Source organism: Eschrichtius robustus, chromosome 6 (assembly GCF_028021215.1).
Source record: "Eschrichtius robustus isolate mEscRob2 chromosome 6, mEscRob2.pri, whole genome shotgun sequence".
Classification (NCBI taxonomy): domain Eukaryota; kingdom Metazoa; phylum Chordata; class Mammalia; order Artiodactyla; family Eschrichtiidae; genus Eschrichtius; species Eschrichtius robustus.
In genome coordinates this window covers 98,477,950-98,493,144 of record NC_090829.1, presented here as the reverse complement: position 1 = coordinate 98,493,144, position 15,195 = coordinate 98,477,950, and the positions used below count along the sequence as shown (strand labels likewise).

The 15,195-nt window shown below is 36.2% G+C and overlaps 1 protein-coding gene across 1 annotated transcript in view; it reads left to right on the top strand.

Annotated features, from left to right (window-relative positions):
- Positions 1-259: 259 nt before the first annotated feature.
- Positions 260-15,195, top strand: part of ADGRG7 (adhesion G protein-coupled receptor G7) — an 87,729-nt gene continuing 72,793 nt past the window's right edge. Inside the window, 4 exon segments of the mRNA XM_068545678.1 lie at positions 260-362; positions 10,631-10,743; positions 12,689-12,838; positions 14,148-14,221. Coding sequence (XP_068401779.1) covers positions 260-362; positions 10,631-10,743; positions 12,689-12,838; positions 14,148-14,221 — 440 coding nt within the window.

The following is a 15,195-nucleotide window of genomic DNA, read 5'->3' as shown; positions in this document are numbered from 1 at the left end:
TTCCTTCCCCATAACCCCCCAATCACTTTTTTCATGTTCTCATTCAGTGAAGGATGAGGAAATTGCAAGCAGACTGTGTACCTTTTATTAGGTGATTCGAACTGCTTCCTGCCTGATTAACCTCAAAAATCCTAAAAAATGAGGACATCTGATTGATAGAACCCTGAGAGAAGGAATTATTTTTTTTAGAAGAGTTTTTGATTAAAGTTCTTGGCTCAAGAAGAGAAGAAGCCAAGTGGATTTGTAGTTTGGATTCCCCATGGCTTCCTGCCGTGCGTGTAACCTCAAGGTGCTGGTGGCCATTGTGACCGCCATCATTTGGGGACTGGGCATCTGGAAGAGTGTAATCAGGATCCAGAGAGGTAATGTCATCCTGCTGTGTTTAATTCAGAGCAAGAGAAGGTATTGAGCCTCTGTCCCTGCCACCTGATATACCAGTACTGGAAAGTGCCATGTCTAGGCTGAGACTGCCCGCCATTTATGAAATATAAAAGACAAGGGTCAATTGATGGCTAGCATATGGTTGTATATACATGAATACATGCGTGTACATGCGTGTGTGTGTGTGTAAGTGTGCAGGGTGACGAACAACAGTTGAATTGGCCTGTTCATGCTCTTTTAACACCTGACTGAATGAATAGCCGAGTAATAATTTAAATCATTAATAGCACATGTTTGGGCTTGTTTAGCTAAATCCAAGGAAGGAAAATAGTTATGGACACACACACACACACACATTATTAAACATATGCAGAATGAAATTTCATTTCAAGAAGAAAGTTTAGGAATGTTTTCATTAGGATGGTAAAAAAAAGATCTTATGTTTTGCACACAAAGTTCCCACTTTTCAGGAGTAGAAAGCTAGTTAAAAATTAAGATCATTTAGAAAACAATTTTCCTGGTTAGTCAACAACTACTTGTTAGTCACCTGCTATGTGGCAGAGCTGAGCCTGAGAAAGGGAGGTGAAGGTGGGCAATGGTGTGTAAACAATGATATTACAGGAAAGCCCCAGAAACTCAGAACAGAGACTTTCCATAATACTCATGCTGGTTCCTTTGTGCCATGGGGTTTTCCATAAAGGGATCCAAAACTGGATGTGCTGAGCATTCCCTTTTGTAAAAAAAAGAGACAGAGAGACAGTTTCTAATGAAACTGAGTAAATAAGGGTAAATAATGCCAGTCAAGAGAGGGCAGGAGAGGTGGTCTGCCCCCTGCAGAGGACAGAAGGTTGGGGGAGCCAGCAGGAGCACAAGCCGTGCCTGCAAACATCCACTGTCAAGGACAAAAGGAGTCAAATACGTTGGCTGCTGATGGAGTGGTAGCTGAGAACAGATCTGGTTTTTTCCCCAAAGAACATATTTAGAGAATACTGTATTAATAGGATTTAGAGAACAAGCAAGAAAAAATTTATCAGAGTAAAAGCAGTAAAATTTAAACTTGGAGAAAATGTGGTTTTGTTTATTTAAGGTTTGTAAAATAATTTGAGGTTTAAAAAAATTATGAACTATAGGTTTTACCCTATTAAGGCTGCTAAATGTATAAGACCTTATTTAAAGGGTATACTTTTAAGAACTAACTCCCTTCCTTCCTTCTTTCCTTCCATCCTTCCTTCCTTCCTTCCTTCCTTCCTTCCTTCCTTCCTTCCTTCCTTCCTTTCCTCCCTCCCTCCTTCCTTCCTCCCTTCCTCCCTCCTTTTCTTCCTTTACAAGACATCTACTCTTAAAGGGAAATTTGTGGTGACTTATAAAGAACACAGGTACAATAGAACCATTAAAACAAGGACCAAAGTACAAAAACACTGTAAGGAAGAGGACAAGGTTGGGGATAGAAAGTAAATGAAAATCAAAGTCTAGAAGGAGTTGCTAAAAATAAATACAAAACATATCCCTGTGTTTCCTGAGGGCTAAGGCCCCAAACGCACGATAATAGATAATAAAGAACCCATGTTTAACAATAAAAGCATACCAGCTCCTCAGAAAAGACAAACGTTTCCTTGCTCTAGCTGATTTTTTTTGAAGTGGCTTTTTATGTAAGGGACATCCCTCAGTTTTTGGGTAAACCCAGTGGAAAAGGAGGGGGTTATCGGTACCATCTAAAGAGAAAGACTGAAAGACCAGTATTTTTTGCCGTTGCTGTTTTGCTTTGTGCACTGTATTCAGACTTTGTCTTAGTTGGTAAATTCTGGCTCCTCCACTTCACTCCCTTCCTCGCCATTCTCCTCCGCCCCTTTCCATCCCATCTCGTCCCATCTCATGGAAGTTTTGAGAGCTCTCACTTTAGTCCCTTTACCTGCGTATAGAGATGAATTGTTTTTAAACTTATTTTTTAAGGGGAGAGTCATGGATACCTCTGAGAAACCGATGAAAACTATGAATGTCTTACTCAGGAAAAATATACATAAACACATACACATACAATTTGGGGTAAATTAATTTTACTGCCTTCAAAATTTATTTTCAATATAAACAGAATATATATCTATGGTTTAGGTTTAACATATTTATATAAACAAGTTATATCTCTCTCACTTTTAATTTCTATGAAAAAGTAATGGCCTCTGTGTAGAAAAAGTACAAAAAAATTTAAATTCTGCTGTAAGTAAATTTCAATTAGAAGTCGCTGTTGTTTGGCTATAGAGTGAACATTAATGTGGCTATAGGTATACTATTTATATGTTTCATTTTTATAAAACTTACTGTTAATTTTTTTTTACTGTATTCCAGGTACTGTGCTAAAAAACTTCACATACCTTCTCTCATTTAATCCTGACAACTGTCTCTGAGGCAGTTATTATTATACCCATGTTACAGATGCTTGGCTTTCATTTTACTCAATTACATACTCCCTCAAGAGGCAAACTTGATAATAAATCAAACTCATGTGACTGTTCCTGGAGGGCAGGTTGTATTTTGGGGTTTAAAAAAAGTCCAGAGAAGTGTTTTCAAGATGGAGGAAGCTGGGTTTTAGGCAGCTGTACTTTTTATTCAGTTTTAATCCTGTTGTTGTAAATCTCTGTTCTGTAACTTTACCAGTCTCCCTTCTTGCTTCCTCATATAATCACTCTTTAAATCAAGAAAATAATTCCTATGAAAGGGAAGGGATTTTTTTGAGGAAGAAATTTTGTTTTGTAATTGGCTGAGGGGCATGAATTATTTTAACATCAGAATCAGTGATGTTTAAGTTGATGATCCCATTTTACAAGTCACTTTCTTAAAAGATTCTCTTTTTTTAAAATTCATTAATTTTTGGTTGCGTTGTGCCTTCGTTGCTGTGTGGGCTTTCTCTAGTTGTGGCGAGCTGGGGCTACTCTTTTTTTTTTTTTTTTGATATTTCAATTGTTTTATGAATCAGGAAAATAACTGCGTTTTTTTTTCCCCTGGATTTTAACATCTTTATTGGAGTATAATTGCTTTACAATGGTGTGTTAGTTTCTGCTTTATAACAAAGTGAATCAGTTATACATATACGTATGTCCCCATATCTCTTCCCCCTTGTGTCTCCCTCCCTCCCACCCTCCCCATCCCACCCCTCTAGGTGGTCACGAAGCACCGAGCTGATCTCCCTGTGCTATGCGGCTTCTTCCCACTAGCTAGCTATTTTACGTTTGGTAGTGTATATATGTCCATGCCACTCTCTCACTTTGTCCCAGATTACCCTTCCCCCTCCCCGTGTCCTCAAGTCCATTCTCTAGTAGGTCTGTGTCTTTCTTCCCATCTTGCCCCTAGGTCCTTCATGACGATTTTGTTGTTGTTGTTGCGGTGTGCGGGCTTCTCATTGTGGTGGCTTCTCTTGATGCGGAGCATGGGCTTTAGGAGCGTGGGCTTCAGTAGCTGTGGTGCACGGGCTTAGTTGCTCCGCGGCATGTGGGATCTTCCTGGACCAGGGATCGAACCACTGCGCCACCAGGGAAGTCCTACAAGTCACTTTCTTAAATTAAGAGACTAGGACCTTGGTTTAGTGAATTTTTCCTTGATTTTTAGGTACTAGATATTTTTACTTGACATTCTGAATTCAACCCTACCCACAGGTTTTTGATAACACATGTTACTGAAGAACATCTGGTGTAGAGTGTGTACATGAGAGTTGGGGAAAAATACATGAGTAGGGGGAAAAATGCTGTGCAGCCAGATTGCCTGGTTCTTACTGAGTAAACTAGAGCAAGTTACTCAACATTTCTGTATCGTGGTTTTCCTATTATTAATAATAAATGCTATCTTGTAGGGCTGTTGTGAGAATTAGTTAATACGTTTACAGGTTTAAGATGATACCTAGTACACTGTAAGCACTCAATAAATGTTAGCTACTATTTTTCATTTATGTATTTTTTGATAATTTAGTGCATAGTTTTCTCCACTCCCTGAAATATACCTTGAATAGGTGCCGTTGATCTAGTTTGGACCTTTGGATTGAAACTCAACTTATCAAACTGAAAGTCTACAGTAGGTTTAATCATAAATTTCAACTAATTAGCTCAAAATAGAAACAGGAACAGTTCTAAGAACTGCCATATCTCCCTGAATTTGTTTTTCAATATTTATAATTACTAGACCATTGGGGAAATTTTTATTAAAACATTTAAGCAGTTTGTTGGAATATGTAACCAGGTTGTTAACATTGAACAACCTTTACCTTAAGTAAAGTCTATACTTTATACTTAAGTTTTTAAGCTTTTTCCCACCATGGAATAAACTTTCATAAACATTGTCCTCTCATTTAAGAATAAACTTTATCCTCGCCCAGACATTGTCCTCTCATTTAAGAATAAACTTTATCCTCGCCCAGATATTTCAAATTCCTGGTCTGGGAAAAATGACAGATCCCTGAAACTAGTTTAAGACTACTACTGATGTTACCCTAAGATAATAACAGAAGTGCTGCAAAATTTCCCTGTAGAAATATTTTCACAAATAGGATCCATAAAAGTCTCATGGAAGAGCAGTAAGTAAGATAAAGGTGAGTGTACAGCCCAAAATTACAAATGAACCACAATGTTGGAGAGACATTAAATGCAGCCAATAGGATTAACTTTTCCTGAACTGGATATAACAGAACAATCTGAAAGAGAATATAAAGTATTTAAAAAATGATTTAAAAGTTTAAAATACAGGAGGAAAAATCACAATAAAAGAAAAAGTTTGTACTTTTTTAAAAGGATAAAAGAATTTGAAAAAGAACCAAATAGTATTTCTTGAATGAAAAATATAGTAATAAAAAAAAATTAATGGGTAGACTTAAAAGGAGATTAGAAATCATTAGAGAAGTAGGGAAATAGAAGTCTTGAAGAAATTACCTATAATGTAATATAACAATATAAAGAGATGTTAACTTTGAAATATGATTAGGAAACTTGAAATATATAAGGCTAAATTTCAACAGGGTCTACCAGAAATTCCAGAAGAAAAGAATAGAGAGAATACGGGAGAGGAAACATTGGAAGAAATAAAGACTAATAATTTACTTGTATTGAAGAATGACTGAGTCTCAAGCAGGGAAAACAAAAATAAATCCACGTGATGGTAAAATTGCAGAACATCAGATAAAGAAAACTTAAAAAGGAATAACAATTAGATCAAGAAAAACTTCTCATTAACAGCAACAAATTCTAGAAAACAGTGGGATAATATCCTCAAAGTGCTGTCAACCCAGAATTGCATACCTTATCAAACTGACAAGGGCAAGGGCAAAATAAAAGCATTTTCAGGTCAACCTTGGAGAATCTGTCACTCATAGACCCTAACTGAAAGAAAGATTAAATCGTATACTTCAGAAATCAATAAATTGAACCTACAAGGAACAAATATATCAGGGCAAACAAACTGACAAACTTTTTGGTAGATTTAAATAGTCATAGATTGCTTTCTACATCTTAAAAGGCTAATGTTACAGGAGATTTAAAAACAAGGTGGCACTAAAATACAGTTGGCCCTCTATATCCATGGGTTCACATCTGCAGATATGAAGGGCTGGCTAAACGTACTATATCATTTTATAAAAGGAACTTGGAGTGTCCGTGGATTTTGGTGTCTGTGGAGGTCCTGGAACCAATTCCCTGCAGATGCTGAGGGACAACTGTACTAGAAAACAATGAAATAAAGAAAGAAAATAATACCATTGAAGGCATCAAAGTAGGGGGGGGGGGAACATGAAATAAGATAGTAGAAATAATAAACACAACAAGTTTAAGTACTTTAAACTCATCCGTTTAAGGAAAGATATTGTCATATTGGATATCATCAAAGCAAAACAAAATGTAACTCCTGCTGTTTATAAGAAACACAGAACATTTAATGACACAAAAAGATGAAAAGCAAATGATGATAAAACTAATTCCAGGCAAATACTATCCAAAGCAAAAGAAAGCTGAGTTAGCAAGATTAATATCAGAAAACCAGAACTTAAGGCAAAAAATACTATGAGGAATAAGAGTTTTATTACTCAAAGATAGAAATAATTCAACAGGGAAGAATCAATAATCCAGTGCCTGTATGCATCAAATAACACAGACTCAGAATATATAAAGCAAAACAGGGCAGAATTATACAGATAAATATACAACTTTACAATCGGGGTGGTTGAGTCTAACGCTTTCCTGTAAGAAACTGATAGGTCAAGCAGAGAAGATCAGTAAGGATTCAGAAATTTGAAAAACATAACTAACAAACTGGACTTAGTGGATTTATAAATTCGAATTGCTACGGTAAATAGAGAGTATATATTATTTTCAGAAGAAAGTCCTAGTGAGTACCAAAGAATCAATCCTATAGATTATGTTCTGTGAATACAATGCAGTGCAATTAGAAGGCAGTGCATAAAATAACCAAGAAAATTCCAATAAATGTATAAAAAGTTGTTTTAAATAATTCGAAGAAGACACCAAATGAAAATTACAAAATATTTAAAAATTCAGGGGAAACACTCTATCACAACTTGTGGCACAGCTAAAAATATAGTTAGAATGACATTTACAGCTTTATGTGCATATTAAAAAGCCAGACAGAGTGAAAATTAGTGATTTAAGCATTCTAACTTTAGAAGTTAAAAAAATAAAGAGAAATTCTAAGGAAGTATGTCTGGCAGTCATAAAAATAAGAACAAATTAATGGAATGGAAATCAAAGAAACAAGAGCGGAGATCAACAAAACCGAAAGCTAGTTTTTTGAAAAGATGAATTTAAATAGATACATTTCCCGCGAGATTCGTTAAGACAAAAAAAAAAAAAGGCATAATTAAGCAACATATACGAAAATAAAAGGGTCACGACCCTTTAAGCAAAATCCTACTTCTTTGTGAGGCCAAGGGGACACGCCCACCCCGAGCCAGAATCTCCTCAACTAGTCGCTGCGCGCCTCCTACGCATGGGTCCTCAGAAGCCCTGCTCCGCCTCCCTGGACTGTGCCTGCCTTTCCCACTCGTCGTCTCGAGGGTCAGCCGCGCTGCCTGTGCTTCCCTGACCACGAGGGGTGGCTGTTCACAGTGTGTTGTGAAAAGAGCTTGAGGTGTGGGCTGGGGTGTCTGCGTGTGTGAGCGCAAGGCCCCCTGAGTGTGGGACAAGACGGAGATGGAGAGAGAAGGGGCGGCTGCGGGCCTCTCGCCTTCTGACATAGGGCTTCGAGGAACCCACGATTGCTAAATTCAGACTTGGATTTTCAGGTCCTTATGAAGGTATGTTTATCATGGCATTAGAGTTTTGCGTTTACTTTTATATAAATGGTAGATAGGTCTTCATTGTACGTTGTCCCAGACCCTGCATATGGTTGCGTTGCTGGTGAAAATATCAGTACAAATTACAAATTACAAAGTACAACCCGTGTGGGGCAAGATGGTAATCACTGTCAAGAAGACGAATGTGTATTCTTTGGCTCAGAAATTCCATTTCTGGAAATATATTCTACAGATGAATTTGTACAATGGCAAAATAAAACGTGTAGAATGCTATTTTGAAGCAACAATTGAAAACAATACAAGTGTCATCAATAAGTGGTTAAATTAGGGCACAATCACACAATGGAATATAATGCAGCTGTAAAAGAACGTGTGGAAGTTCTCTTGTGAACTGCTGTGAAAAGATTTTTTGACATCCATTAAGTGCGAGAGCAAGCTACAGAAAAGAGAGGGAGAAAATAAGACTATAGATTCATATTTGCTTATTTTGTGAAAAGAAAGATTGGAAAAAATGAATAGAAATTACTTATGTATATTTGGAGATGGGAACAAATTTTATTTTCAACTTTGAATATATTACCTATTAAAATATATTAAAAAAATAAGACAGTGATTTCAAAAAAACAGTAACTAATGAGGACAAACATAAGCAAATACCATGGAAAACCTTATCCTAGCTAGTATAAAACTTTGGTCAAGTGACAATTTTCTTAAAAAAATGTAAATGACCAAAATTTACTCCAAAAGGAGGGGAAAAAACCTAGATAGAACAGTAACCATTAAAATAGTCATCAGTATTTTTAAAAAATGCTACATACTGATTATCTTAGATATAACAGTAGTATAAAATGTGATGGGAAAGATAATTTCAAAATAGTGTTACCTCTAGGTAGCAGGGTAAAGGAATATTAATAGAAAGGAATTCAAAGGATTTCAGCTCTGTCTAGTTTCATTGCTCATTAAGAAAAAAAACTCTGAAGCAAATCTGAGAGAAAGTTACTATCTATTAAAACTGGATGTGGGTAGTTGGGGATGTTTTATTATTTTCCATACCTTGTGTATTTGAAGTATTTTATAATTTAAGAAGATTTGCATATTTCCTTGGTCACATAGAGAAGTTTGTCACACAACAGTTACAATTAAATCTGTCTTGCTAGATTGTAATCACATTGAGATCAGGATCCATATCTTATTTTTTTTTAAAACGAATTGACTATTTTTGGAGCAGTTTTAGGTTTACAGAAAAATTAAGCAGAAAGTACAGAGAGTTCCCATTTACTCTCTCTCATCACTCTTCCCCCTGTATAGTTTCCCTTGTCATCAATATCTTACACTTGTATGTTGCTTTTGTTACAATGGACAAGCCAATATTGATACATTATTATTAATTAAAATACATAGTTTATATTATGGTTCACTGTGTTGTACAGTTCTATGGATTTTGACAAATACATAATGACGTATATTCACTGTTACAGGACCACACAAAATAGTTCACTGCCCTAAAAATCCGCCACACTTCACCTGTTCATCCCTCCTTTCCCCAACCCCTGATCTTTTTACTCCCTCTATAGTTTTGCCTTTTCCAGACTGACATATTTGGAATCATACAGTATGTAGCCTTTTCAGACTGGCTCCTTTCACTTAGCTAAATATATTTAAGATTCCTCTATATCTTTTGGGGGCGTCATAGCTCATTTCTTTTTATGGCTGAATAATATCCCATTGTATAGATATATTGAATATACAGGTTTTGTGTTTATTTTAATCCATTCACCTATTAAAGGTCATCTTGCTTCCAGTTTTTGGTGATTGTATATGCAGCTGCTGTAAACGTTCAGGTGCAGCTTTTTGTGTGCGCACAAGTTTTCACTTATTTGGGTGAATGCCTAGGAGCATCCTAGAGTTTGCAATATACATTTACGATTGCTTTCTAGTAACAATATATGGCTTCATGTTTGATGCCAGTACCTTATAGCAGAGTATTCCCAATTCCTCCTTCTCTTTACTTATAACAATTTTGGCATTCATTTCATTTATCCATAAGCTATAATCACCTCATATATCATTACTATTATTATTTTGAACAAACTTATCTGTTAGATCAATTAAGAATAAAAAACTAAAAGATTTTATTTTACCTTCATTTATTCCTTCTCTAATGCTCTTCTCATGTAGATCTAAGTTTCTGACCTATATCATTCCCTTCTTTCTGATTAACTTCCTTTAACATTTCTTGCAAGACAGAAATGCTGACAAACTACTGGTGACAAACTCCCTCAATTTTTCTTTGTCTGAGAATGTCTTTATTTCTCCTTTACTTTTAAAGGATAATTCCTTGGATACAGAATTCTTTGTTGTTTTTCACTCAACACTAAATATTTCACTGTATTCTCTTTTTCTTGCATGATTTCTGAGGAGAATTACAGTATAATTCTTATAGTTGTTTCTCCATAGGTATTTTCCCCCCCTTTTGGCTTCTTTTGAAATGATCTTTTTGTCTTTGATTTTCTGCAGTTTGAACAGGATATGCCTAAGTGTAGGGTTTTTTTGGTTGTTGTTTGTTTGTTTTTAAATATTTATCCTGGTTAGTGTTCTCTGACTCTGAGATTCCTGAATCTGTGATTTGGTGTCTGTCATTTATTTTGGAATGTTCTCAGGTATGAAAACTTCAAATGTTTTTTTCTGTTCCTCTTTATTTCTTCTTCTTTTTTTTTTTAAATTGAAATATAGTTGATTTACAATATTGTGTTAGTTTCAGGTGTACAGCAAAGTGATTCAGATATATATACATGTATTCTTTTTTTTGATTCTTTTCCATTATTCATTATTACAAGATATTGAATATAGTTCCCTATGCTATACAGTAAACCCTTGTTGTTTATCTATTTTATATATGGTAGTGTGTATCTGTTAATCCCATACTCATAATTTATCCCTCTCCCCCCCATCTTCTTTTTATTAAAGTGGACAATCCAGTGGCAACCTGGCTGTGCAGTCTTAATAAACATGGAGAGATAGAATTACAAAATGTGACAATGGGAAATCGTAATGAAAATCTGGAAACCCTGGAAAAGCAGGTATGCCATATGTTCCACGAGATGGGCAACGGGAAAAAGTTCAGACTCTGTGCAGATTCTCTGTTCTTCAGCTACTTGGTGCCAAATCAATGCTTTTAAAACTCTCAAATTAGAAATAACAAAGACTAGTAACTAAAACCATTCTTATTTTTTAAAGTTGATATCCGTTTGGGGAAAGGGACAGTTGGATATGTTGGTTTGGCAGAGTTCAGCAAATGATAAACAATAGCATGTTTTAAATGGCCTCATATTTTTGACCACTGAAGTTTTGACTGAAAATAGATCCCTGACATTTGAGACCAAAACAAAGGTATTTCGATGGTCTACTGGATCAGAATAAAGAGAAACAAACTATGACCAAAGACCTTTTGAAACAGGAAAGTTCAGAACCTGATGCTGGTCTCAGGGCTGTATCCATGAGCAGGTGAAGTGGAAAATATAACTGACTTAATATTTTTTCAGGCCAATTAAATTATTTTGACTAAGGATATACTCAAATGCAAATGCATGGAATTGTTAATTCCTGGGGCCAAGCAAGGGGAGGAAGAAGAAATTTATCTTTATGTGTTCCTTCTGGGCACCAGGCATGTTACATATATTATCTCATTTAGTCCTTATATAACCTCAGTGCGTTAGATTTTTATTTTCATATTATAAATAATTCTAGCTAATCACACTTACTAGTTATTGAGCAATTACTGCATGCTAAGTACTGTGCCAAACATTTTACGTATGTTATTTTAATTTTAAAAACAACTGTATAGGTAGGTATTGATGTACCCATTCTATAGATGAGGAAACTGTCTCTGAGAGTGTAGTATTTTGCCCAGTGAACCACAGCCAACTAGTGATGGAGCTGGTCTTGATTTTAAAGTCCACACTGGCTCCCTAATCACAGTTGTGTGCGGGTGGGGATGAGGGTGGAGTGTGGAGGCGGCTGCCAATGATATAGGCTGTACCAGCTACACAGACTGGGGGAAAGGCTTCACATTCTGGAGTCTGACAAGCCAGTTTTTGACTCTCAGCTCTGTCATTTGTAAGCTGTCTGAACTTTTGGTGAGCTCCATAACCTCTCCAAGCCTTTAAATAGGGGTCAGGGTGCTCAACTTGCAATGTTGTTTTGTGTATTAAATGTGATAACATCTATAATACATCTAGCAAAGTGCCTAACACATAGCAGAGACCTGGCTATCAAATGAGAGCATTGTTTCTATCTACTGATTGGACATGGTTTCTGACTCTTCCCCCGGGGTGAATAGCCTATGACCTTGGTTTGATCTTTGAAATGATGCTGTCATCTAATGAAAAATAAGCCACACAGACACACACACATTGACACATGACTAAAGACAATGTGGGTTAACATCCTTTAGCTTCATGACCCAGAGCCCCGAGGCTCATTGGTACCTGGAGAAGTTGCCTAGGTCAGTGCTTCCCAAACTCTCTGTGCTGAAAAGCCAGCTTTAAAAATTTCCAACCCATTGCAGACCGTAATTTTGTAAAATACTGTAAAAATGAATTACTAGGAAAATGAAATGAAAAAAGATATATAAAATGCAAATCCATTTTTAAAAATTATTAGATTCAACAGCATAGAATTGTTATATCAGTTTCTGACCACTTTCTCTCAGTTTCTGTTCTTATCGCCCTATGGACCCTGTAACAATCAGTGAACCAACATTGGTCCATGGATTACACCTTGAGGAGCACTGATCTAGCTAAGACAGCCTCTCATAGTTAATTAATCCTGGCACGTAGTAAGGACTGGGAAAGCCACTGGCCTGCATGTACTTTGTCCTTTGTTCAAGGAAAGAAGCAAACATGAAAAATGGAGTGGATGTGACGTTCAGGAGATTGAAGATCAGCTCAATTCCAGCTTATTCATCTGCAGTTGCTTGCAGTGTTTAGACACAGTTGTATAAAGTTAGGGCTTTTTTAAAAACAGATTGTCAACATCTCAATGCAGTCTCAAAATATTTCTGATGAAACCAGGATTTTAACATCTGATGCCAGTAAATTAACTCCTGAGAACATCACCTCTGCTACTAAAGTGGTTGGACAGATTTTTAACATAACCAGAAATGCTTTACCTGAGGTAAAACTCACACAGTTTTTAAAAAGAGGAGGGGAAGAAAGGAAGAAAGAAAGACATTCCAAACTCTGCTTATTCCGTGGTATGGACTTGAGCGTGGGTAGGTTGCTCAAAACCATTTTGCAGAGCACTCTTGCTGAGAGATGCTCAAAGAAATAGAAAAGGGCTCCTTGTTCAAATATTCTCTTTTGGGATAGTCACAATGATCATTATCGTGTTAAATCTTCTGGAAAGTCCTGGAATGAACAAATCTATTTCACTTTATTAATATGTTTATCAACTATATTTGACACCTCACCTCTATTCAGTTCCAAGTAACTAGAGTTCCAAGAAACTCGCTTTGGATCGTGCTATTTTAAACTGTGATCCCTTTCTGCTCATCATATTTGCATTTTGGTTTTGGCTTTCCAAAAACATTAAGCTTAGTTTGCATTTCTGATATCATGACCTGTTAAACTCTGGCACCTGAAAATGAGAACTGCAGGCAACATTTACCAATTGGCACAGCTTGGGTACTGGTCTAGCAGGGCTTATAAACCACCAATATGGAATGACGCAGTGTCTACTAGTGGGATATCAGCATGGCCTGAAAATATCTATTTTCTTCTATTCCCTTTAAATGTCTTCAAAAAAATTGTTTTTTGTTACCCTAGGTTCTTTAGAAAGAAAGTGGGATGCAAATCACAAGTTAATAAAGTTGAAAGAAAAATAATGACCACCAAATGTAGAATCTATGGAAGGATTAGCTGATAAAGACAGAAGGGTATCACTATCCCAAAAGAAGGCAGTTAAACTGTAATCAAATGCAGAGAGATCGTCTCTGATGTACTCCTGAGTTTTTAATTGTAAGAAAACTGGAAATAATTTTACTAAGTCTAATAGTTACTAAGTCTAATAGTTATAGTAATTGTCACTAATACATTATACTAAGTATTATGGGCTGTAATGTTTTGAAGAGCTCTGCACTCTTCTTATTTTGTTTCTGCTTCTGTATCCAGGCATCTGCTTTTGTGTTCTTGGGGGTAAGGGTGGAGGTTCTGTGAAAGACCTTGCTACGAGGTCAAATTCAGAGACCTAAGCTTCCTAATTGACTAGATTTATATTTTCACTGGGCCTTATTTTTATTCTTTCTGCCATCTTATGTAGATTAAAAACAAGCCTTTGATTTTGAAAAACACCTCTAGATTACCATACCATTGGTGCCACTTGATACCATAATAATTCATGATAACTATGGCGATGATGATGTGTGATATGTGTCTTCTGTGATGATCAGTGCCTTCTTCCTGGCAGGCGATAATAGTTGCTGTAACAACTTCTAGATGCCAGTGAAGATGTTTTTCAAAGGGCTGCTGCTGGTGGTGATAATGATGCTACCTTTGCAACGTAAGCACAATTCCAGTTTGGAAGGAGAACCTAATGAAGTGCTGCTTACTTTTCTAGGTTAAAGCATTAGCAGAGATGTCTTTATTTCTCTCATGGATGCACTAAATGGCTGATTCCTCTGGAATGCAGACTAAAGCCTTAGCTTTCCACCTGATCTTCAGTTGTTAAATGGAGTGGTAAATGTTAACTCCTGGTTCCAGGGGTGGCCATGGCCTGGGAGATAAGAGTAACTGGCATGATTTAGATTACGACTTGTTTTCCCAGCCTTTGTTTGGCATGCCCCAGGGTCCACTGCATGCATAGTTTTTCCAACTCCTTTCTCAGTGCACAGAGCTGCAAAAAACAGAATAACTTTGCAAGACACATTTCTAGTTCCCCTGCTGCCCCCCGACCCTAGCTCAGCTCTCCCCAAGATCCTAGTGTATTTTGATTAAGCTTTCTTTAGCTTTCCCAAGGCTACACTGAAAAACAAAAGAAAAAAAGGATTGAACTTTACCTGCTTTCTCTCTTTTCTATTCCTATGTTATAGATTACTTTGGGTTGTATATTTATACTAAAACTCATGTGCTTTATTCATAGAGGTCTCTCATAGGATTCATTGTGTTTTTATCTTATATACAGTTTTCTTAATTCTTTTAAAATTTAATTAAATATGCATGCCCATTGTAGAAAAATAAGTAACTATATAGAGGAGCAAAAATTTAAAAATTGTCTCACCTTTATTAACCTGTTGGTATGTATTCTTCCACATTTTTTTTCTGTGTGTATGTATCATACTACATACTCTTTTAATTTATAACTTGTTTTTGTCACTTTAATACTTTGTAAACATCTTTTTAATATAAATACCTATGCATCTACATCATAAATTTTAGATAACTGCATAATATGAGTCAACTATTATTTAAGCAGTTCTCTGCTGCTGGACATTTAGATAGCTTCAAGTCTTTTGGTATTTCATTCTTGTACCTAAT